Source organism: Eschrichtius robustus, chromosome 1 (assembly GCF_028021215.1).
Source record: "Eschrichtius robustus isolate mEscRob2 chromosome 1, mEscRob2.pri, whole genome shotgun sequence".
NCBI lineage: Eukaryota > Metazoa > Chordata > Mammalia > Artiodactyla > Eschrichtiidae > Eschrichtius > Eschrichtius robustus.
The window spans coordinates 90,733,000-90,757,589 of record NC_090824.1 but is presented as its reverse complement, the minus strand read 5'-3'; the positions used below and the strand labels follow the sequence as shown (position 1 = coordinate 90,757,589).

General features: G+C 46.0%; 1 protein-coding gene and 1 long non-coding RNA gene across 5 annotated transcripts in view; one reads left to right on the top strand and one right to left on the bottom strand.

The window, feature by feature from the left end:
- Positions 1-24,590, top strand: part of STRC (stereocilin) — a 37,824-nt gene that overhangs the window by 4,000 nt on the left and 9,234 nt on the right. The window contains exons 3-16 of the mRNA XM_068550578.1: positions 17,008-17,161; positions 17,469-18,254; positions 18,344-18,368; positions 19,118-20,372; positions 21,341-21,403; positions 21,513-21,623; positions 21,795-21,961; positions 22,130-22,316; positions 22,433-22,548; positions 22,805-22,937; positions 23,310-23,492; positions 23,775-23,813; positions 23,979-24,146; positions 24,319-24,384. Coding sequence (XP_068406679.1) covers positions 17,116-17,161; positions 17,469-18,254; positions 18,344-18,368; positions 19,118-20,372; positions 21,341-21,403; positions 21,513-21,623; positions 21,795-21,961; positions 22,130-22,316; positions 22,433-22,548; positions 22,805-22,937; positions 23,310-23,492; positions 23,775-23,813; positions 23,979-24,146; positions 24,319-24,384 — 3,345 coding nt within the window. The 5' untranslated portion in view covers positions 17,008-17,115. The remainder of the gene's footprint in view (positions 1-17,007; positions 17,162-17,468; positions 18,255-18,343; positions 18,369-19,117; positions 20,373-21,340; positions 21,404-21,512; positions 21,624-21,794; positions 21,962-22,129; positions 22,317-22,432; positions 22,549-22,804; positions 22,938-23,309; positions 23,493-23,774; positions 23,814-23,978; positions 24,147-24,318; positions 24,385-24,590) is intronic.
- LOC137768887 (uncharacterized) lies at positions 1,773-24,057 on the bottom strand. Of its 4 annotated transcripts, none has more exons than XR_011074840.1 (7): positions 23,895-24,057; positions 22,419-22,624; positions 21,519-21,941; positions 17,108-17,618; positions 15,838-15,920; positions 4,140-4,277; positions 1,773-3,216 (listed from the first exon to the last, which is right to left on the bottom strand). It is a non-coding gene; the product is annotated as an uncharacterized lncRNA (long non-coding RNA). The 4 variants fall into 4 exon arrangements; XR_011074841.1 differs by having other exon boundaries at positions 1,773-4,277; positions 17,108-17,216; positions 17,329-17,618; XR_011074842.1 differs by having other exon boundaries at positions 1,773-4,277; positions 17,108-17,153; positions 17,329-17,618.

The following is a 24,590-nucleotide window of genomic DNA, read 5'->3' as shown; positions in this document are numbered from 1 at the left end:
AGAGTGAGAAAAGAAGAAAGATTTGGCTCATTTGCAAGCCCTTCTCTGAAAATAACACATCGTGAGTGTGAATAGTCCTTATTTCCAACAAAAAACTGAGTACAACATTATTGTAATTTAAACACTGATTTTTTTTTTTAAACATCTTTATTGAAGTATAATTGCCTTACAATGGTGTGTTAACTTCTGCTTTATAACAAAGTGAATCAGTTATACATATACAATATGTTCCCATTTCTCTTCCCTCTTGCATCTCCCTCCCTCCCACCCTCCCCATCCCACCCCTCTAGGTGGTCACAAAGCACCGAGCTGATCTCCCTGTGCTATGCGGCTGCTTCCCACTAGTTATCTATTTTACATTTGGTAGTGTATATATGTCCATGACACTCTCTTACCCTGTCACATCTCACCCCACCCCCTCCCCATATCCTCAAGTCCATTCTCTAGTAGGTCTGTGTCTTTATTCCCGTCTTGCCACTAGGTTCTTCATGGCCTTTTTTTTTTTTTTTTTTCCTTAGATTCCGTATATATGTGTTAGCATACTGTATTTGTTTTTCTCTTTCTGACTTACTTCACTTTGTATGAAAGACTCTAACTCCATCCACCTCATTACAAATACCTCCATTTCATTTCTTTTTATGGCTGAGTAATATTCCATTGTATATATGTGCCACATCTTCTTTATCCATTCATCTGTCGATGGACATTTAGGTTGCTTCCATGTCCTGGCTATTGTAAATAGAGCTGCAATGAACATTTTGGTACATGACTCTTTTTGACCTATGGTTTTCTCGGGGTATATGCCCAGTATTGGGATTGCTGGGTCGTATGGTAGTTCTATTTGTAGTTTTTTCAGGAACCTCCATACTGTTCTCCATAGTGGCTGTATCAATTTACATTCCCACCAACAGTGCAAGAGTGTTCCCTTTCCTCCACACCCTCTCCAGCATTTATTGTTTCTAGATTTTTTGATGATGGCCATTCTGACCGGTGTGAGATGATATCTCATTGTAGTTTTGATTTGCATTTCTCTAATGATTAATGATGTTGAGCATTCTTTCATGTGTCTGTAGGCCATCTGTATATCTTCTTTGGAGAAATGTCTATTTAGGTCTTCTGCCCATTTTTGGATTGGGTTGTTGGTTTTTTTGTTATTGAGCTGCATGAGCTGCTTGTAAATCTTGGAGATTAATCCTTTGTCAGTTGCTTCATTTGCAAATATTTTCTCCCATTCTGATGGTTGTCTTTTGGTCTTGTTTATGGTTTCCTTTGCTGTGCAAAAGCTTTTAAGTTTCATTAGGTCCCATTTGTTTATTTGTGTTCTTATTTCCATTTCTCTGGGAGCTGGGTCAAAAAGAATCTTGCTGTGATGTATGTCATAGAGTGTTCTGCCTATGTTTTCCTCTAAGAGTTTGATAGTGTCTGCCCTTACACTTAGGTCTTTAATCCATTTTGAGTTTATTTTTGTGCATGGTGTCAGGGAGTGTTCTAATTTCATACTTTTACATGTACCTGTCCAATTTTCCCAGCACCACTTATTGAAGAGGCTGTCTTTTCTCCACTGTATATTCTTGCCACCTTTATCAAAGATAAGATGACCATATGTGTAAACACTGATTTTTGAGGTTCTAGAGATATCTTGATGCGCCATATAAAATTTTCTATCAGATGAATGCAATTTATAGAATCTGATGAAGATTGTCTTGAGATAAACTTGCAGAATTATTCTTTTGCTCTTTATTAAGTTGTATTTCAACATCAGTGTTCCTTACTTCGTTAATGTAATTAGCCAAAACATTGCTAAAAGCAATAACAATTTAAAACTGTGTCAAAATCTACACAGCAATTTGTGTTGCTCAGGGTGATTGAGTATTCTCTTGTCTCTATTAACTGCCAGGCATATCAGTCATAGTGCATTTGGAGGCTCTCAGATTGTTCTGTTTCAAAGAGAAGATTTTATTTAGCTTTTAAACCTATTTTGATCTCAGTGCTTTTTTCTACAGCATGATATACATCTATTAAATGTATAGAAGAGGTGAAGAGGGTTGAAAGATGAAGGCAAATGAGTTAAGGAATTGAAGTTAGCAAATAATTAGGTTCTAGAGAGAAAGTATAGGATTCAATTTGCTTTGCAGAATAAAATCAATTTTAGGCAGAGTAGAAAGGGGAAGCTTTAAAAGTAACAAAGAACCAAGTAATTTCTTATTGTAACCTAATATGCCCCATGAATCTGGCTTCTTGTTCCTAGATCTGTTATAAAACACTTTCCATATCATGGCCCTACATTTGCGTTCTTTTCTCAAGACCTATTGCTTCTTCATGAAGTTTGGTACCAGGGTAACAGAACAGACAGGGTTGGTGGTCGTTAAGAGAGCAATCCCGGGCTTCCCTGGTGGTGCAGTGGTTGAGAGTCTGCCTGCCGGTGCAGGGAACGTGGGTTCGAGCCCTGGTCTGGGAGGATCCCACATGCCGTGGAGCGGCTAGGCCCGTGAGCCACAATTACTGAGCCTGCACGTCTGGAGCTTGTGCTCCGCAAGAAGAGAGGCCGCGATAGTGAGAGGCCCACGCACCGCGATGAAGAGTGGCCCCCGCTCGCCGCAACTAGAGAAAGCCCTCGCACAGAAACGAAGACCTAACTCAGCCATAAATAAATAAATAAACATTAATTAATTAATTAATTAAACATCATTTAATAAAAAAAAAAAAGAGAGCAATCCCTTGGTGGCTCTCTGACCCCAGAGTGGGAAGGCAGTAACTTGCAGCTGTTAAACGTACCAGTACCAGCAGGAGATGAGTTGTAGCTATTTTTCATGTTCGATTCTGTCCTCTCCTGAATTTCACAGGCTGAAGCAACAACGGCATTAAGAAGAGAAACTCAAAAGACAAATGGCATAGCAGTGGGCACAACTGTGGTTTTTAACAGTTGCTGATCATTCTCTATCATTCAGCTTCCTGCTTCTTTACCCTTTACTCATCCTTTGCTGTATTCTCACAGAATTGCTCGAATCCTCAAATACCCAACTGTGGCCACTGAAGCTGACTCTGGAGGTGGCAGCTTGGTTCATCTTGCTTGTTTTCATCTTGGAGATCCTTCTTATGTGGCTGTCCAGCTTTTTCCTCTTCTGGAAGAATGCCTGGAATGTCTTTGACTTTGTTGTCACCATATTGGTAAGGATAGATATCCTGAAGATTAGTTTACTGGGCTGAGAAATGTGCCTATGTGAATCAAAGACAAGAAAAGTTAAGATAATTAGAGCACAGGAAGAAACAAATAGAAATGTACCTAACCTCCTTATTTTGATTTTTTTTTTCTCTAGAAGTCAGGTATGGTAGGAGTTGTTGGTATTAGGAGCAAGGAAGAATCTGATCACAACATTAACCCCAGCAATAACATCTACCAGTTACTAACCACTTACTAAATGTCAGGAACTATCCTGTTTTTCATGCATTTTTAAAAATTTGAGCTCCACAACAACTCAATGAGTTAAGCACTGTATTTATCCCCTTTTAATGTCTGAGCAAGTTGAAGTGCAGGGTTCAAGTAATTTCTTATAGAAAGGCTGAATAGGAAACAGTCCCCAAGAGAATGGTTTTCAAAGGATAATGACCAAGGAACTATGACAATGAAGAGATAAAGAAGGGGCAACTGTGCGTGGGTGCTTTGGGGTATATTTTACTCATGATCTGTGTGTTTCCTACAGTCCCTGATTCCTGAGGTTGTGGTGCTGGTAGGGGTAACAAGCCATTCCGTATGGCTCCAGTTGCTGAGGATCTGCCGGGTGCTAAGGTCTCTTAAACTCTTTGCACGATTCCGTCAAGTTCGAGTCATTATTTTGGCCCTGGTCAGGGCCCTCAAGGTGATTTGACTGCTGCAGCTGTATCAAGTGGGCAAGGTGGATAAACATGGGGGTTTAACATGAAACAGTCTGGGTGGATGAAAGAAGGCAATGAAAGACCCTGTGAAATGTTGTTGATGAGAAAGGGCTAGAGACAAGCTGCTGTGTTCTAGAGATGACTGGGCTCAGGCTAGAAGTGAGGGTTTGGTGGGGGATTTCCAGGGTGGGTCTGACTAGGCTGTAGGTGGAGATAGCCTAGTCTGGCCCAGCTCTGACTCAAGGTCATGGCCTCTAGAGCATGACCTTCCTCTTGATGTTGCTGCTCATCTTCTTCTACATTTTTGCCGTGGCTGGTGTCTACTTCTTCGAGAATTACACCCGTTCAACTCGCCAGGACCTGGAGTATCACATGTTCTTCTCGTATGCAGGACTGGGGGAAGCCTGGGTTGGGGGAGAGAATTTGGGCATGAGACTGGGAAGCTAGTCCAAAGTACAGTAATAAAAAAAGTATAGTATATTGTAAGAAACGGGAATAGAACACAGTAAGGAGAGGTAAAGAGAAAGCGAAGGAATAGTGAGTGGTATTAGCTCCAATTTTGAGGATAGGTCAGGTATTCCTGGTTTGCTTTAGGTTTTGCAAATTCAAACTTACCCTCATCTTTAAATAGCAGTATACTCCAGTGGTTAAGCCCTGGTTTCTATGTCTCAGTTACCTCTTTTGAAAAATGGGATTAAAAGTAGTACTACTTCATAAGAGTGTAGGGATAAATGAGGTAATTCATTTAGGCATTTAGCACAGCATTTCACACATTATAAGTGATCAGTAAATGTTACTGTGACCTCAAACATGGTCACTGGTTTTACCCCAATCTCTTAAATGTAGAGATTACACATGCACACACTTAAATTCTTTCAAAAGTAAAATCCTGATAAGCTTTTTGTCTAGAGAACACTGATTACTAGTAGAAAGTCAATTTGGATTTAGAGGAGACAATGTCATTTGTGAATTGGAATCCAATCTTGTCAGCACCTCTCAGGTCTCTATCTTAGACTAACAGGTAGTTTTGTAAGAGTATTGACTTGGGGAAGTCCTAGAATTCATTCTATTCAGGCTCTGATGTTTTCAATAATCTGTATATGGAGGGATAAGAAGGAAAATTTAGATATCTTCCTGAGACCTTTTGTGATATATTCATTATCATTCATTATTTGGAATCCCATGTTTATGTCACACATCCATCCATTTACCTGACTGTCAGTTCATGCCAACAAACTAAGTAGGCATGATGTTTGCTAAATTTGTAAGTGACTTTCCGTTAGGCGAAGTCCATAGAACAGTGGAGAATTAACTTAACAAAAAAATGATGTGTAGTTGGTGATTCAGTTTTTAAACATTCAGTTAATACCTATGTATTAAATACCTACTGTGCCCCAGGCACTGATGGAATGGTGAGAGCTATTCATAGATTATTCATGATAAAGGAAAACCTAATAAAACAATCTCAAACTGAAGAAAGATTAGGTAAAAAATTGAGTATGGTAGAAAAGGAGCTAAAGTCAGAGCAAACTACAAAAAAATGCTCTTATGTTGCTTTGAGAGTAAGAATGATACTGTTTCTTAGAGAATTAGCTCTCTCTGTCTATACACACACCTCCTTTTTCTTTAGGGACCTGCTGAATTCCGTAGTGACAGTGTTCATTCTCTTTACTATGGACCACTGGTATGCACTGCTTCAGGATACCTGGAAGGTGCCTGAAGTCAGCCGCACCTTCAGCAGCATCTATGTCATCCTCTGGTTGTTACTTGGTTCCATTATCTTTCGAAACATCATAGTAGCCATGATGGGTAAGCATAGAAGAGGTGAAACTTGGTGAGAGGGGTGTTTGGGAAGAAATTAGAGCGAAAGCTAGGATTGGTGAATTACGGAGAGAGAGAACCCGATGTAACAGGAAAGTGCGGGGCCTGGAATGGATATTTCACTTGGTGTCTCCCCACCCAAGCCCTCTCCCCAGGTCTAGTCACCACCATCTCCCAACTCCTAATGGCCCTTTGGGGCAGTTACTAACTTCCAGAATATCAGAAATGAGCTGAACGAGGAGATGACACACCTGGAGGTTCAGCACAAAGCCGACATATTCAAGCGGCAGATTATCCAGAGGTCTGCTTCCCCATTTTCAAACCCAACTTTAGTTCTTGAGGGTGCCCTGATCTCATTCTCTGTTTCTGCTCCTTGGCCGGAATGCCATTTTCCCCTTTGTGACAGATTTGCCTCAGAGTTAGAATTCCCCAGCTCTAAAATATTGCCGGATTCTTTATCCACTGTCAGGGCTTCCCCACTCTTCTTCACTTCTTTACTACAACTTATTCTCCTCACTGGATGATCAGAATTCTTTTTTCCTTACTACACTCCTGCTTCAGTGTAACTCTCTTCACTCTTTTGTGTTTTTTGCTTTGCAGGAGACAAAACCTAATCCCCGAGGCACAGAGGTCAAGTGTTAGCAAAATGGATGCCAGGTTAGGAGTGTATATGTGAAGTGGGATGGACACACATGAAGGAGGAAAGGGTAGAAAACCAAAGGTGAATATTGGCTTTGAGAGAGAATTCATTCATTCAATAACTATTTATTGTAGTGGGTTGAATGGTGGCATATCCAAAAAGATATGTCCGTGTCCTAACTCCCGGAACCTGTGAACATGACCTTATTTGGAAAAAGGGTCTTTGCAGATGCAATTAAATTAAGGATCTTGAGATGTGATCATTCTGGATTATCCAGGTGGGCAATAAATCCAGTGACAAGGGTCACTGGATTTAAGACACAGGAGAGAAGACATAGACATAGAGAATAGGAGAAGATGTCGAGATAGAGATAGAGATAGAGATTGGAGTGATGCAACCACAAGCCAAAGGAAGCCAGTGGATGCAAGGCAACTGCCAGAAGCAAGAAGAAGCAAGGAACCTTCTCCCTTTGAGATTCCAAAGGGAGTATGGCCCTGTTGACACATTGATTTCAGACTTCCAGCTTCCAGAATTGTGAGAGAATAAATTTCTGTTGTTTTAAGCTACCAAGTTTGTGGTAATTTCCTACAGCAACCACAGGAAACTAATAAAAGTACCTTCCATGAAACATGTTATTCAAGACCCTGAGTGTTCAGCAGGGTTCAGGACAAGGGAGCAGAAGGAGAAATAAGAAATCCATCAACAAATAATTATTGAATGCTTATTAGTTGCTCAGAGTATATCAGTGAACAAAATAAACAATAATGCCGTTCTCATGGAGCTTATATACTAGTAGGAGGAAAGAGACAGTAAACAATAATCATATTAATAAGAAAATTAACACATTAAAATATAAGCATTGAATATAAAAAGAATGTATATATGTGTGTATAACTGAGTCACTTTGCTATAAGCAGAAATTAACACAACATTGTAACTCAACTACAATAAAAAATAAATTTAAAAATATGATAAGCATTATAAAAAAGTAGAAAGTAGAACAGGTTAAGGGGGATTGGAGTATAAGAGGGGGGGTTGCATATGGGTTGTAATTTTAAACAAGGTAGTCAGGGTGGCCTCTGAAAAGGTAACATTTGAGCAAAGACTTGGAGGAGGTCAGGGGATTACTATGTGGATATCTATGGGAAGAGTATTATAGGCAGACGGAACAGCTAGTACAAAGGTCCTAAAACAGAAGCATGCCTGGTGTGTTTGAGAAATAGCAAGGAAGCTACTGTGACTGAAGCAGAGAAAGTAGGGGGGAGAATGATAGGAGATGAGGTCAGAGAGGTAATGGGGACCTGATCCTGTAGGGCTGTGGGGACCATTGTGAGGACTTAGGCTTTGATTTCGGGTGAAATGGGGAACAGCGGAGCAGTGACATACAGTGACTTACATTTAAGAAGGATTAGTCTGGTTGCTGTGTTGATGATAAACTGAGGGAAGAATAAACAAAGAAGCAGAGAGATGAGTTAGGAGGCTATGCTGCTATACAGGCAAGAGGCGTTGATGGCTCAGACCAGAGTGGTACCAGTGGTACTAGTGAGAAAAGATATATTTTGAAGGTAGAGTCAACAGGCTTTTTTTTTTTTAATTTTTTATTTATTTTATTTTATTTTTTATTTTTGGCTGTGTTGGGTCTCCATTGCTGTGTGTGGGCTTTCTCTAGTTGCGGTGAGCCGGGGCTACTCTTCATTGCAGTGTGCAGGCTTCTCATTGTCGTGGCTTCTCTTGTTGCAGAGCACAGGCTCTAGGCGCACACGCTTCAGTAGTTGTGGCACATGGGCTCAGTAGTTGTGGCTTGCGGGCTCTAGAGCTCAGGCTCAGTAGTTGTGGCACATGGGCTTAGTTGCTCCGCGGCATGTGGGATCTTCCCGGGCCAGGGCTCAAACCCGTGTCCCTTGCATTGGCAGGCGGATTCTTAACCACTGTGCCACCAGGGAAGCCCTCAACAGGCTTTCTTGATGGATTGGATATGGAGTATGAGAGAAGAATTAAGGATGAAAGTTCTGACCCAAGCAACTGGAAGGGTTGATTAGCTGAGATGGGGAGGGCTGTGGGTGGAAGAGTTTTGGTGGGCAGAGAGTTCAGTTTTGATTGAATTTGAGATGTCCTTAGACATTGAAGTGGTGCTAAGTGAATAAAAGTTGTATATACAAGTCTGGATTAAGGAGTGAGGTCTGGACAAGAGGCTTAAATTTGCATCTAGTAGGCATTTGAACTCAGGAGATGAGATCACCAAAGGAGCAACTGTAGATGGAGGAGATATAAAGAGCTGAGCCCAAGGTCCCTCTAATATTAAGAGATGGAATCGAGGAGGCAGAGGCTATAGTTGTGGTGTAATAGGCATAGGGCCAAGGGGTGGGGCGCTAAAACTTTGCAAAATAAGGTGGGGTGTGGAACATGGAAGCCCGAGTAAGACTGAGCACAGACGTTATGTGGTGAGGGGCACTAATAGGGATACATGACATGGGATAATTTAGGTTGGATGTGCTTAAACTTAGGTTTTGGGAGCAGTTTGGCCTTCATTGCCTTAAGTCCTAGCTTTAGGCCAGGGCCAGAATTAGAATAATGAAAGAACTAGCCATATCATGTAAATGTATTTGAAGCAATAAAATTTTGCCTTTCACTTACAGAGATGCCAATCAACAAGGGGAATCTTTGGACTTAACAGTAGCTTCTAAAGAAGAGTCCAAACACAGTGCCACTAAAGAGAGTTCAAGAGCATCTAAGTCAAAACCAAAGAAGTCCTTGTCAAAAATGAAGAAGTCTGCATTTTCCTCTTCCTCCTCATACTCATCTTCCTACTGTTCCTCTTCTTCTGACTCCAGATATTATGACCCTGTTGGTAAGCCAAGGGTTTCTCCCAGTTGAATTCAGACTCCTCTTCTCCATGAGACATCCCAGTCTTAATAGGAACTCTCCCACTATGCACATTTCCCAATTTTCTCCACCAGTCCGATTTTCTGGCCTTTGTTACTTTCTTCACGCTTCTTCATTTCCCCTGTGCTTCTGCTGCACTTTGGAAAAGTATGGTTGTGGCTCTCTTTGTTTATTGTAAAAGTGGTGTCTTGGTGATACATACTTTTCTCTCTCTCCTTCCTATATCCTCTTTCATCCCTGCTTTCTCCTCACCTGCCCCCATAGAGTTTATCAGCTTTTATCCAACTTCCACGAATCTAGATATGTTTTTGAGAAGCATTTCTCCCTCCAGGTCAGTTGGACTGGGAGACTCGTGTGCACCAGAATCTGCCTGGGCTAATGGATATGGATCAGGATGAACGTGTTGTTTGGCCTAGGGATTCACTCTTCCGATATTTTGAGTTGCTAGAAAAGCTTCAGTACAACCTAGAGGAGCGTAAGCGGTTGCAAGAGTTTGCAGGTATGGATTTAGGGCAGCCATGGAGACCAGGAGTTAAGTCCATTGGAGTAACATATATAACTGGGGAGAAGAAGGGTGTTTGCTGTTTTGGCACCTCAGCCTCTGAATTTCCACCTCACACCTAAAAAAGGCAAATTCACAGTTTGGTATGTCACATTCTGGGCATATGTCCGGATTTCTTCTAACCTAGTGAGGACCTGGCAACCCTGCTTCTCTGGTAGGGGACACCTAAATCCTGTTAGGTCTGAGAGCTTAATTCCCAAGAGGAGAGTATCCAGTTCCAGCTGCTGGAAATTAGGATAAGGTGGGCTCTCACTCTATTTGGGCAGCCTGCCCCCTTTTGTACATGTTGCTTCTCTTTGAAGGTCACCTTTCAGACCTCAACAGTAAGGGCCTCAGGCTCAAGTTCAATAGCTATGGGGATTAGACAGTCAGCAGAAAGCCCACAAGTGCCCACTGTCCTCAAGAGGTTTATGAATTACAGACTCCTCTTCCTTTCAGTCCCTTCTACAGTCAAGCCTATGCAGAGAAAATATGTGATTAAAATAGTAAAGTTTAGGACTTCCCTGGTGGTCCAGTGGTTAAGAAACCGCCTTTCAATGCAGGGGATACACGTTTGATCCCTGGTCGGGGAGCTAAGATTCCACATGCCATGGGGCAACTAAGCCCATGTGCCACAACTACTGAGCACGCGTGCCACAGCTAGAGAGAGAAGCCCGTGCGCCGCAAGGAAGATCCTGTGTGCCGCAACTAAGACCCGACACAGCCAAATAAATAAATGTTTTAAAAAAATAGTAAAGTTGGGACTTCCCTGGTGATGCAGAGGTTAAGAATCCGCCTGCCAATGCAGGGGACATGGGTTCGAGCCCTGTTCCAGGAAAATCCCACATGCCGCAGAGGAACTAAGCCCGTGCGCCACAACTACTGAGCCTGTGCTCTAGAGCCCACGAACCACAACTACTGAGACCATGTGCCACAGCTACTGAAGCCCGCGTACCTAGAGCCCATGCTCTGCAACAAGACAAACCACTGCAATGAGAAGCCCGCGCACCACAACGAAGAGTAGCCCCCACTCGCCGCAACTAGAGAAAGCCCTCGCGCAGCAGTGAAGACTCAACACAGCCAAAAATAAAATAAATAAAATAAATTAATTTTTAAAAAATTCTCTAAAAAAAAATAGTAAAGTTTGATTTAAGCTGAGAACTACCTGCTCAAAATTATTTTCCCTAAATTTCTCATTTGAGATTTCACCACCTAGAGATTAATTTGGATCAATGAATTTTCCCTCTAAAAATACAAAAACTAGAAGAGTTAGGGGCAATTTTTTTTTTAACAATTTAATGTGGATTAGTGTTATCCTTCTAATACCTAGCTGAAGTCAACCCAAAGTGAAAATATCAATGGGGGAAGAGGAATGTGTGTGTGGTGGGCACAGGAGAGCAATAAGTGGAATTTATAACATTGGAACATGGAATTTAGAGCAGGATGTCAGACAGGCTTTGCCTACTTCAGAATGTTGCATTGTTATTCTGCTCTTTCCAAATGTCCTCAGCCTTGCCTCCCCATTTGTTCTGGGGAGAACAGGGTGAAAGGGTGGCGAAGGTAGCAAGATGGCTTCTTTAATCCTGATTAATTCATCTGTGGCAAAGAGGACAGACTCATATGGCTTAATTTAGAGTAAAGATTAGTAAAAATTTGAGTGAAAAGCTAGAACCCAGAAAAACAGGGTCTTCACCAAACATTTGTATGTTCTGAATAGTCTTAGCTCTCCAGCCTCACAGTCTGTTTCTTTACAGTGCAGGCACTGATGAACTTTGAAGACAAGTAAAGCTGACAGCGATGACTTCGCTATCTTTGGCAAAAATTAATGAAGGGAAGTGTTGGAAATGGAGAATTCAAAGTATAAATGTCTAATAAATCCTGCTGATAATTGTGCAGTGGTCTGTCTCTGAGACATAGGGGATACTGAAAATATAAGATCAGGTGAAAGTTCAGATGCCAGTGAGGCCCATGGTCCTTGGCTTTCTACCTTTTCCACAGCTCCTGAGTCTCACTCTTTCCTTGGCTTTGTCACTATAACCCCCACCTTTTCTATAGCATCTACTTCCTGCTAGAGTCCTAATTTCACCTTCTCCCTCACTGGTGGGTACAGGACCCTGGGGGTTGGGGGTAAGGAGACCCCAGGAGCTGTGAGTGTAACTAATTGAGAACTGTTGTTTCCATTGCTACTCTAAGAACATTGCTTCTCCTGGGCACCATTAACTTCAATCAAACATCATTTTCACCTGTTTCTGGGCCAAAAGAGCGTCCCTTTATTCCATTTCCTTGCCTTTTCTGAGGGCAGTGATTCTGTTCTGTAGGGGGCGGGGCAAATCAGTATGTCCCACAGATTTTTTAGAGTCAATCTACTGTCAAAGTAGAAACACCTTTTATATAGAACGTCACTGAAAGGGGATTATCCAATGCTTTAATGTTTCTAGCTGCTGGTGACTTATTATCTAGAGGGGATCATGTTCCATTGTTGGATGACTCAAGTCTTTAGACATGTTTATTATTAAAAATTCTATCACTTATTGAGTGCTTAACGTATGAACATACACATGTATGAGGAATACATGAAACACTGAATTGTGTTCTTTAAAATGGTAAATTTTATGTGAATTAGATCTCAATTTTTAAAATAAAGTAAGAAAAGATTATTTGAAACCAATAACCAACATTATGTTTCAAGGAAAAGCATTTTAGTCGTTCCCCATAAAATGTGGGACAAAACAAAAATGTTTTAAAAATAAATGTCAGTATATAATATTAAATATTAAAATCTTATAGTAAGAAATAAATACTTGGAAAGAAGAACTACAAATACTATTTTTAGACACAATTGTATACCTAGAAACCCCAAAGGAATCAAATAGAATTAGAGATAACAAAGAATTTCTATTAAGTACAAATAGAAGAAATGAGGATTGGAGAGAGAAACCTGAGAAACGGGAACACTTAAGGGATAGGAGGAGGAGGAGCCAGAAAAAAGCCTGAGAGGGAAGAACTGAAGAGACAGGAGGATAATCATTCTAGAGTAATGTCCCTAGAATTTCAAGAAAGGAATGGTCCAGTAAGATCTGGATTGGAGCATCCATTGAACCCAGCAATCAGAATACAATAAATATAATAAAACAGAATAAGGAAGTATTTAATAAATCTTACATGTGCTATCCACAAAGTAAATGCTCATCGAGCAGTATCATTGAGTAACTTTGCTCAAAGTGTGGTCTGAGGACCAGCAGAATTGACTTCACCTGACTTGTTAGAAACGCAGAATCTCAGGTCCCATCCTCAGGGCCTATTGAATCAGGTGTTACATATGCACATTAAAGTTTCAAAAAGCACTGCTTTATAGCTATGTGATGACTGATCCCTTCCTGCTTTCTATAGTTAACCTTCTCAAATGAATGGCCCGTGCATGCTGCCTCATTCTTTAACTCCTTCCTTAACAAAAATGATCTGGTTTCAATTCTATTGGAATGGAATTTATTCAACAAATTTGAATTTTTCCTATGTTCCAGACACTGTTATAGGTGTTTGGATATGTCAATGAATGAACAAGACAGAGATCCCTGCCAGTTCTAACTAGCTCCCCATAAGATCCCCAAATAATAAATAACTTCCATGAAGACAGTGATTTTTACCTCCTTCTATTTTTTCCCCCAAATTGTCTTTCCAGCAGCCCAGAGCCATGTGATAACATCTGCTCAAAAACAAAACCAAACTTTTTCTGCTTAAATAAAAATATTTTAAGGACTGAGGATCAAGCCCCACTGGCAATGAATCCATTACTCCTCCAGCTTCCTTTTTATCCTTGCCCTGACCTAAAAACCCTGCTATAACTTTTACCAGTATTCTCAAGTCAAGGAAGAGATTCAGGCTCTATGCCAGGTAAGTATGAAGGTTCCTCAGGAGCATTTTGGAAGTGAAGTTAGGATTTAGATATTGTGATACAATTGAATTTTTTCACATATGGTTTGTATTAAGCTTTTATTTTGGAACATAGTTTCCCCCTTTGATCTTCAGTTATCACTCACATTGTCAAATATCAATGGATGGATACATAACTTTTTTTTATGTATAGTGTTTTATGTAAGGTGTTTCTGTTTAAGGACACCTTATTTAATATATGTTGTTGATTCATTAGCATTGACCTCTGTCAACAGCACTATAACTCATGCTTGAATAAAGTTTATCAAACACACGTTTTCTCTGTAAGGTGCATCACAGCCTTCCTGTGCCTAGGAACACTAGAAAGCACTTCAGCAGTAAGCTGGGGGGCCATTTTAAACAGCGAAATCACCAACAAAAAGCACAAAAATGCTAAAATTGTGGCACTAAATAGATCATGAAAAGGACACTGATTTACAGTATGAGAAGAAGATGGAGTATTGCCTTGTTTCCCATCCAAGTACTAACCAGGCCCAACCCTGCTTAGTTTCCGAGATGAGATCGGGCACATTCAGGGTGGTATGGCTGTTTAGAGGAGTATTGCCTTGTTTGAACTCAGCTGGGGATGTACACATCAGGCGACTCACATTTTTTACCACTCTGCAGATGTCTGTGAATGATTGTGAAAATGCCATAGGTATTGATTTTGGGGTCACAAATAAATTTCAGTGAGCGGAGGAATCTACAACAGAACTCACAAATAAGAATTTACTCTAAATGCTGTGTGATAATCTGGAGCTTTAGGCTAGTTGGCCTTATGACACTGTCATCTCAATGTGTGGTTTCTAGGTTACGTCAACAGGGAAGAGATTGCTGGAGCATCATTCACTAGCTCTTAAATTCTTTGGTCATTCTCTATCCATTAGCCAAAACTAATCACCTGACCCCACCTAACTGCAAGAGATCTGGGGACTGCTTGGATCCTTAGTGAGCAATATATATCTATATTTAAGTTACAAAAGGCAAACCAAAAAGGGAGAAAAACAATTGCACGTTACAAAGGGAGGCCTCTGTTCTAATCAGACAGAACGTGCCCTGTGGTTGATTTGGGGGATTGAGGATGCTTCAGATTTCTCAACTCCTTTGGCTCCTTGCAAGTATCTCCATTCCAATTGCCAGATCACAGAGCATTCCAATCACCCCACCAATCTAATCCATTTCACTTTAGCAACACACATGATTAATATCGTGCTCTGGACCCCCGTAATTTCAGTTTGTTGGTTCTGGTTTTCTCTCCTTCCATTTGCTCATCTGAGGATTGGAACTTGTCTTGCTTTTGTTGAACCTTACCATAGTATAAGCAGTAACTTGCTTGTATTGAATAAGGCTGATATCTTTGCTATAAACCCTAAGCACTTCATCCTCAGTTGGCACATAGTCTGAATCCTTGGCAGCCACAGGATTGCTTAACCTGATTGCTCCATCATCATGTGGAGTGCCAAGAATTTCCCCTCTTGGGTTGAGGGTGTCCTCATTGTTCCCCTCTCTGCTTGATTCAGCTAGTTCCATACTTGTTCTAAAGGTCTGTCACTCAAGACACTACTTCTTGGTGACAATTTCTGTATTAATTAGGACTCTTTAGTTTCAAATGAAAGAATTCATATTGAGCTAGTCTAATAATAATAGTAGTCACATTTAGTGAATGTTTATTCTGTACCAGTGTCTGGCACATAATGGGTGCTTACTCTTTTTGAATGAATGCCAGGCACTGTGCTAAATACTTTAAATGCCTTATCAAATCTAATACTCATGACAACTCTATACTAGTATTTCTCCTTTTTACAGAAAAGAACACTGTGCCACAGAGAGGTTTAGAAACGGCCCAGGACACACTGCTAGTATATGTTGGAGCCAGGACTTGAACCCAGCCATCTCATTTTTTGCTACCCTATTAGCAAAAAGGAGAATTTATTATAAGAGGGTTGTTATAAAATCAAGGGTGGAAATTCAAGTTGATTGCAGAATGGGCTGGAACCAGGAGCTAGAAAGCTGTTGGGAACCCAGGCCGTATTCTTCCTCTGATTCTCCTCTCTGCTTTTCAGACTAGATGTACCTTTGATGAGCAAAGAGAAAATATTGGCAAAGTGATGCAATAGATCATTTCACTGGTTCTAACTTTTTGACTCACCTTGGAAAATCCCAGCACTGCCCTCACCTCCTTTGATTGCGTGGGCCAAGGTATTCTATTTCTTTGGGCCTCCATTTCCTCATCTATAAAATGAGAAGTTTTTACAAGAGGATTCTTCAAGTCCTTTCCAGCTCTAAAATTCTATGATCGTAAATGGACCTTCTAGGACAGAGGCACATTAATAATGGATTTGAACGTATGGATTTGGGCTTTAGAATAGAGAAGGGTTCTAAGGAAAGAAGGACAGAATATGGTTTGAGTGGAGCCTGTGTTGAATTACTGTTTAGAACTGGTGTCAGGTAAAGGCCTTGGGGATATATAAACAGAGAGCAGAAAAGACTTCTCACCCTGACCAGATCAGAGAGATGGATCTCTCTGATCTATGAGCAGTTTCTCTCTCTCTGTGTGTGTGTGTGTGTGTGTGTGTGTGTGTGTGTGTGTGTGTGTGTGTGTGTGTGGAATAGCCCCCTTGCATAGTCATTTAATCTGGTTTATTTCTTTTCTCACCTCAGAATTTTCTAAGGGCTTTCTCCTGGGCCACAGGAAGAGAGCCAGAGGGCAAACCCAAACACTTGAATGGCCGAATGAGCAAGTCACTCCTGTGTCTATTTTCTTATCCATAAGATGAGAGGTTTGGTCTATGTGATCTCTGAAATCCTGCCCAACTCTTAACATTTTGTGGCTCTGGGTACTGAATCAAAAGCCCCTCTCTTCCTGAATGCTCCATCCTTGGACCAGACCTTTGTCTTCATTCCTCTTCTCTGTTTACACCTGGCCGCCCAGATCCGTTCTCCTGGCCCCCTTTCTTCTTCAATTCCCTCAAATTCTACTTGCTTTTTAGCTCCTTTGGACCCTCTTTTTTTCTTATATTTCTATTATTGTTTAATTTAATATTATTTATATATATTTCTTATATTTCTGCAGACCCTCCCAGATTATACTCCTGATCTCCAGAACTGCTCCATCTCTATGTCTGCCTACTATCTGCATCCTGGCTCCTAACTGAAGTTATATCCTTGGGTTCCTCTGAGGGCCCCCTGGGATCCCCTATCATTGGTCCCTCTGAGAGGCACACCCTTTTCCAAAGCCAAAGGATCAGGTATTCAGTGGCTCAGGTGACAAACCTGCTGTCAGGTTACGGATATTGTTTCCTGAAAGACCACACTACAGTGTCAGTGGAGACTCAGGCTGCCTGCAGTGCCCTGCCCTCACCTGGCTATCCCACACAAGGTGAGAATAACCAGAACTCACCTCTAGTACCAGCGCTTACCTGGAAACATGGCTCTGAGCCTCTGGCCCCTGCTGCTGCTGCTGTCCTGTGCAGGTGAGAGGAACAGTGAGATGGGCTGGGGATGAAGGGGATGGTTGCTGGAAAGAGACTTAAGAATGCAGAGATTAAGTGGTTAGAGAAAAAATAAAGGGGCAAGGAAGAGGGGCGGAGACTGGAGCTAAGGGAGAAAATGAGGGTTAAGAAATCAGGCCAAGACTTACTGTAGGTTGTTGAAAGGGACTCAGCTCGCCATCTTTTTCACCTCATCTTTATATCCAGGCAGGGACTGGGCTCCAGGGCAGGGCTGAATTTGGGTTCCAGGCTTTTCCCCTTCAGTGATCTCTGGCTTCTTTTCTTACAGTGACTCTGGTCCCTACTGGGTCTCAGTCCCTGGACCCTGGTCTCTCCCTCCTGAAGTCATTGCTCTCCGTTCTGGACCAGGCTCCCCAGGGGTCCCTCAGCCGCTCACGGTTCTCTGCATTCCTGGCCAACATTTCTTCTTCCTTTGAGCCTGGGAGAATGGGGGAGGGACCGGTGGGAGAGCCTCCACCTCTCCAGCCCCCTGCCCTCCGGCTCCATGATTTCTTAGTGACGCTGAGAGGCAGCCCAGACTGGGAGCCAATGCTGGGGCTGCTGGGGGATGTGCTGGCACTGCTGGGACAGGAGCAGACCCCCCGGGACTTCCTGGGGCACCAGGCAGGTGTGCTGGGTGGACTTGCAGAGGTGCTGCTGGGAGCCTTAGTTCCCAGGGGACCCCCTAACCCTACCAGGCCCCCATGCACCCGTGATGGGCCCTCTGACTGCGTTCTGGCAGCTGACTGGTTGCCTTCTCTGCTGCTGTTGTTAGAGGGCACACGCTGGCAGGCCCTGGTGCAGGTGCAGCCCAGCGTGGACCCCGCCAATGCCACAGGCCTCGATGGGAGGGAGCCAGCCCCCCACCTTTTGCAGGGTCTGTTGGCTTTGCTCACTCCCATGGGGGAGCTGGGCTCTGAGGAGGCTCTTTGGGGAGGTCTGCTGCGCACAGTGGGGGCCCCCCTCTATGCTACCTTCCAGGAGGGGCTGCTCCGAGTCACTGACTCCCTGCAGGATGAGGTCTTTTCCATTCTGGGGCAACCAGAGCCTGATGTCAATGGGCAGTGCCAGGGAGGTGAGTGCTGCTGGGTCTGGGGCTGGGCTGTGGCAGGGCAAGGAAGGGTGAGACTGGGGTAGTTCTCTTCCTTACTCTTTCCCTCCTAGGCAATCTTCAGCAGCTGCTCTTGTGGTAAGTAACAGGAGAGGAGTTCTGAGGGATTGGGCATGGGACGTCATCAGCCTCCAGAGCGGAAGAGGAAGCTGATGGGAGGGGCGTAGTTTACTGGTTTTTGAGTGTGACTATCGAGGTTGGTGTCCCAGCTCTACCTCTTCCTAGCCATGTGACCTTGGGCAGATTATAGCCTCATTCTATGCCTCAGTTTCCCCACTTGGGAAATATGGATAATCTTAACTACCTCAGAGTTTTTGCAAGGGATTAAATGAGTTGATACTGTATGTGTAAACCACTTAGAACTGTGCCTTGCACATGGTGCTTGATAAATGTTAACTAATAAAGATGGGGTATGGAAAGAAAGGACGGGATTGGCTTCCTCCACCCCTTACTGTTTCTGGACAACAGTGCCAGAGCACAGGCGGACATATTCAGTTGCTGGGCAGAATTCCTGATCTGAGGCCAACCAAGGGTTGTGTTTAAGCTGCCTAAAAGTGGATACAGAAAGGAGAAAGAAGGGGGCCGGGTGGACAGAAGGGACTCCAACTGCTCCTATGTGATTTTTGTGCCTTGGCGGGACAGATCTCTCTCCCCTTTCCCCCCATTCCAACATTTAAACCGGTAACACCAGTACTCCCAACGACCTCACTTTTGGAAAAGCCTGTGCTTGCCAACCTCCCTGCAGGGCTCTGGGCCGGGGCCAGAAGTCTCAACTTGAGGAAATGTAAACTGATCAGATGCTCGCCTGCTCCTCCCTCTGCATCCAGGGGCATCCGGCACAATCTCTCCTGGGATGTGCGGGCGTTGGGCTTTCTGTCTGGATCGCCACCTCCACCCCCCGCGCTCCTCCACTGCCTGAGCACAGCTGTGCCTCTGCCCAGGACTTCCCAGCCCTCAGCCAACATCAGCCCTCGCCAGCGGCGGGCCATCTCTGTGGAGGCCCTCTGCGAGAATGCCGCAGGCCCAGCACCGCCCTATAGCATTTCCAACTTCTCCCTCCACGTGATCTGCCAGCACATCAAGCCTGTCGCCCCGCAGCCCCCTCCCAGCACCGCTGCCATCTGCCAGACAGCTGTGTGGTATGCAGTCTCATGGGCACCAGGTGCCCAAGGCTGGCTCCAGGCCTGTCACGACCAGTTTCCCGAAGAGTTCCTGGAGGCAATCTGTAGCGACCTCTCCTTTTCCACCCTGTCGGGTCCCAACCGCCGCTTGGTAAAGCGGCTCTGTGCGGGCCTGCTCCCACCCCCCACCAGCTGCCCTGAAGGCCTGCCCCCTGTTCCCCTCACCCCAGAGATCTTCTGGGGCTGCTTCTTGGAGAACGAGACTCTGTGGGCTGAGCGGCTGTGTGGGGAGGCGAGTCTGCAGGCTGTGCCCCCCAGCAACCAGGTTTGGGTTCAGCATGTGTGCCAGGGCCCCACCCCAGATGTCACGGCCTCCCCACCCTGCCACATTGGACCATGTGGGGAACGCTGCCCAGATGGGGGCAGCTTCCTGATGATGGTCTGTGCCAATGACACCATGTACGAGGCCCTGGTGCCCTCCTGGCCTTGGCTAGCAGGCCAGTGCAGGATAAGTCGTGGGGGCAATGATACTTGCTTCCTGGAGGGGTTACTGGGCCCTCTTCTGCCCTCTCTGCCCCCACTGGGACCGTCCCCACTTTGCCTGGCCCCAGGCCCCTTCCTGCTTGGCATGCTGTCCCAGCTGCCACGCTGTCAGTCCTCCGTGCCGGCCCCTGCCCACTCCACACGCCTACACTATCTCCTGCGCCTGCTGACCTTCCTCCTGGGTCCAGGGGCCGGAGGGAACGAGGCCCAGGGGATGCTGGGTCAGGCCCTGATGCTCTCCAGTCTCCCAGACAACTGCTCCTTCTGGGATGCCTTCCGCCCTGAGGGCCGGCGCAGTGTGCTGCGGACAGTCGGGGAGTACCTGGAACAGGAGGAGCAGCCGACCCCCCTGGACTTTGACCCCACTGCCAGCTCCAGCTCTGGTTTAAGCAAGATGGAGCTGCTGGCCTGCTTCAGCGTGAGTGATCTGCCAAGGTGAAAGCTCCTGGAACAGAGGAAAGGTCCTCCATGGGAATTCTCTACTATATTACTGAGAGGCAGTAGTGTAGTGCAGCAGTTAAGCCCACAGCTCTGGAGTCATACAGGCTTGGGTTTACATCTTAGTTCTGTGATCAACCCTGGACAAGTTTTTAGCCTCTCTGAGCAATATTTTTGTCATCTGCAAACGAACGGGGAGAATAATGGTGCCACTCTTTTTAGGGTGGCTGTAAGGATTACATCAGATAACACATGCTGTGGCCTTAGCACTAGTATATGATATAAAAACAATATATAATAAATGTTATCTCATTATTCTTCCTGACTTTTTGATTTCCCCCCTTTCTGCTCCGGAAAGGAAAGGGATCAAGTTAGACGGCTCTAATTCTGTCCCTGGAGAGTGAGAATTGGAAACTGGCAAAATATAGGAAGATAAGACAGAAATGAGAAAAATTCAGGGTGATTGCAAATCAGAAGAGTTGGGTTTCAGGTTCAACTATGCCACAAGTGTGGTTTCAGGCGAGTAATTTAATTTGGTTTTCCTGGGCTTCAGTTTCTTCTCTGTAGAGTGAAGGGGCTGGAATATGTGAATACCTTAGTTCATTCATTGAGTTCCGCTTATTTTTAAGGCACTTTGCTAGGTTCTGTAGGGAATATAAAGATTCCTTACTCCATGTTAGGGCCCACTTTCTCGAGTCCTGGGACCAATGAAATGTAATAATTTGGTTCATATCTACAAGTATTTACTGGGCCAACTAGGGGCCTGGCCTGGGAAAGGCTATAGCAGACGTGGTCCCTGACCTAAAGGAGTGTAACATCTGAGCAGACACACATACTAGCTTCGGATGAAGGACAAGCATTCTAGCAAGTGGAGTTGGAGTGCCTGGGGAAGCCGCAGGAGGGACAGAGGAGACAGCTCTCTTGGCATCTTGTCTGTCTCCCCACCAGCCTGTGCTGTGGGATCTGCTCCAGAGGGAGAAGAGTGTTTGGGCCCTGCAGATTCTAGTGCAGGTAACAGATGCGGGGGGTGGGGGGGCAGTATGTGGGTGGACTGGGTGATAGCTGTGGCCTGAGGTCTCTGCCCAGTGAAGCCATAACCACCATGACCTCCTACTCCCAGGCATACCTGCACATGCCGCCAGAAAATCTCCAGCAGCTGGTGCTTTCAGCGGAGAGCGAGGCTGCTCAGGGCTTCCTGACGCTCATGCACCGTTCCTGGGCCCAGCTGCAGGTGGGCACGGAGGGAGAAGGGAACAAGGGTGGCGGGGGAAATCTAGGAATCAAGAGCACCTGGAACCAGGTAGGCAGTGGGCTCGCTCCAGCAGAAGGAGGAACTCAGCAGGGGAGATGGCCAGAAGAGTGGGCATCCCCAGTGCCGGCATTCATTCCTGTGCCCCCACAGGTGCCACCATCTGAGGAGCAGGCCCTGGGTCGTCTGACAGCCTTGCTGCTCCAGCGGTACCCGCGCCTCACCTCCCAACTCTTCATCGATCTCTCACCACTCATCCCCTTCTTGGCTGTCTCCGACCTGATGCGCTTCCCACCATCCCTGTTGGCCAATGACAGTGTGTAAGGACCTTGTACCACTCCTGCTGATCCTGTCAGGGTCAGGCCAATCCCCCCCACCTAGAGCAGCCCCTTCGATTAAAACTGGGGAGTCTCCTTCCTGTCCATGACAGCAGGGCTGCACAGAGGCAGGGAACAGGGCCAAGGGCTAAGACCCATTACTCTCCCCAGCCTGGCTGCCATCCGGAATTACAGCCCTGGAATGAGGCCTGAACAGAAGGAGGCTCTGGCAAGGCGACTGCTGGCCCCTGAGCTGTTTGGGGAAGTGCCCGCCTGGCCCCAGGAGCTGCTATGGGCAGCGCTGCCCCTGCTCCCCCATCTGCCTCTGGAGAACTTTCTGCAACTCAGCCCTCATCAGGTATGAGGACGATCCTTTATTTGACTAGGCTGTTTTCTGATAGGTGGGATGGGAGTCAGTGGCATGTCTCCTAGTCCCACAGTGACCCCAACACGAGCTGACCTTCCCCATCTCAGATCCAGGCCCTGGAGGATAGCTGGCCAGCGGCCGGTCTTGGGCCAGGACACGCCCGACATGTGCTGCGCAGCCTGGTGAACCAGAGTGTCCAGGATGGAGAGGAGCAGGTGCGCAGGTGAGTGGTTGTGGGACCAGTGATCACGGCCAGAGCGGGGGAGAGGCAGGTACAGCTGCCATGGTGGGTTGGGGTCCTAGAAAGGAAGGGGCAAGAGAGTAGGCAGTGGCCCCTGGCGGTGTAGGGCTCCAGGAGAGAGGCCTGTCTGTGGCATCCACATTTACTAGTTTAGCGGTCGGAGTGCTTGCTCCGTGTACCCACATGGTCCCTGCCTTAGTACCAGCCTCAGTGAAGGCCAGCTTCGTGCCCTCTTCAGGCTGGGACCCCTCGCCTGTTTCCTGAGCCCTGAGGAGCTGCAGAGCCTGGTACCCTTGAACGATCCAATGGGGCCGGTAGAACGGGGGCTGCTGGAATGTGCGGCCAACGGGACCCTCAGCCCACAAGGACGGGTGAGCCCCTCGGCACAGGCCTACAAGACTCCAGGCTTCCCGTGGCGGGTGGTCTGTGTGGAGGACGTGCGCAGTCATCTCAACCAAGCTTGAGCACAGTTGGTGCCAGCCCTTGCCCCACCTTGGCTACCTTCATTCCTTACTTCCTTACTCCATGGCCATTCTTATCTGTTACCACCTTTTGGGACCCTGCTCCATCTGGTCTATGACATCTCGAACATAACCTTTGACGTCTTGAACCCAATCTGCTCCTCTCCCATCCCTGGTTCCAAGCCATAATCCAGGCCCTGGGAAATCCAGATGTGGGATTAGAGAGGAGGCTTAAGGTTCACCTGTCTTTTCTCTCCAGTCCCAGACCTTCTTTGGTTACAGGTAGCATATGAACTTCTGGGGGTGTTGCGCTCATCTGGAGGAACTGTGCTGAGCCCCCGGGAGCTTCGAGTTTGGGCCCCTCTCTTCCCTCAGCTGGGCCTCCGCTTCCTGCAGGAGCTGTCAGAGCCCCAGCTTAGAGCCATGCTTCCTGCGCTGCAAGGAACCAGTGTCACACCTGCCCAGGTGTGCCTATCTCACTCCCTGGCTTCCATCTGCCACCCGCGGAACCTCAGTCAAGAGAATTACATTCAAGGATACCATCGGACCCCTGAAGCCTCCTTTTCCTCTGTCCCAAGGAGGACTCCCTCAACCCCCTTCCTCAGACGAAGAAGAGCCCAGAGCCAGGCTGGTCACTGGGGTGGTAGAGAGAGAGCTGGAAGTTTTGGAGGGCGGGCCCTAGGGACCTGCTTGGGACCTGGCTGCCAGGACCTGAGAGCTGTTGTTTCCTGTCCCATCCTCCCTCAGGCTGTCCTACTGCTTGGACGGCTCCTCCCTAGGCGTGACGTGAGTAGCAGAAACTTCTCAACATCCCCCGGAGCTCTCTGTCCCCCCCTTTCCCTGGCTCCCTCTCAGTTCCCCTCATACCTGCCGCCTTTCTGTACTGTGATTGTCCTCTTCCCTACCACCTGGCCCGGCTTCTTCAGGCCTCTTGTCTCTCTTGCTCCCCAGCTGTCCCTGGAGGAACTCTGCTCCTTGCACCCTCTGCTTCCAGGCCTCAGCTCCCAGACATTCCAGGCCATCCCTAGGCGAGTTCTGGTTGGGGCTTGTTCCTGCCTGGCCCCTGAACTGTCACGCCTCTCAGCCTGCCAGACCGCAGCACTGCTGCAGACCTTCCGGGTATGAGAGCAGCAGGGAGAATGGCCAATCAGGGATGAGGGCTCTGGTTGGGAGGAGGGCATCTTCCCTGTGCCCAGGGAAGGCCCCTCAAACCTCACCACTTTTACACACACACACACACACACACACACACACACACACACACACATACACGCAGCCAATTCTCATGCAGGTGAAAGATGGAGTTAAAAACATGGGTGCAACAGGTGCCAGTGCAGCTGTGTGTATCCCTGGTCAGGTACGTGTGGTTTCTCCTGACTGAGCTCCTCACCACGTCCCAGGGCTGTTTCATATGGCTGGTGCTGCCCCACATTCTCTCCCTGAAGTGGCCCCGAGAGTCCAAGTTAACTCTGTGCCCACCAAGACGTTCGTAGCTCTCCCCAGGGCCAGTTGCAGGACAGCATGACATCCTAGAATGTCAAAGCCACAAGGGTCTGAGAAATC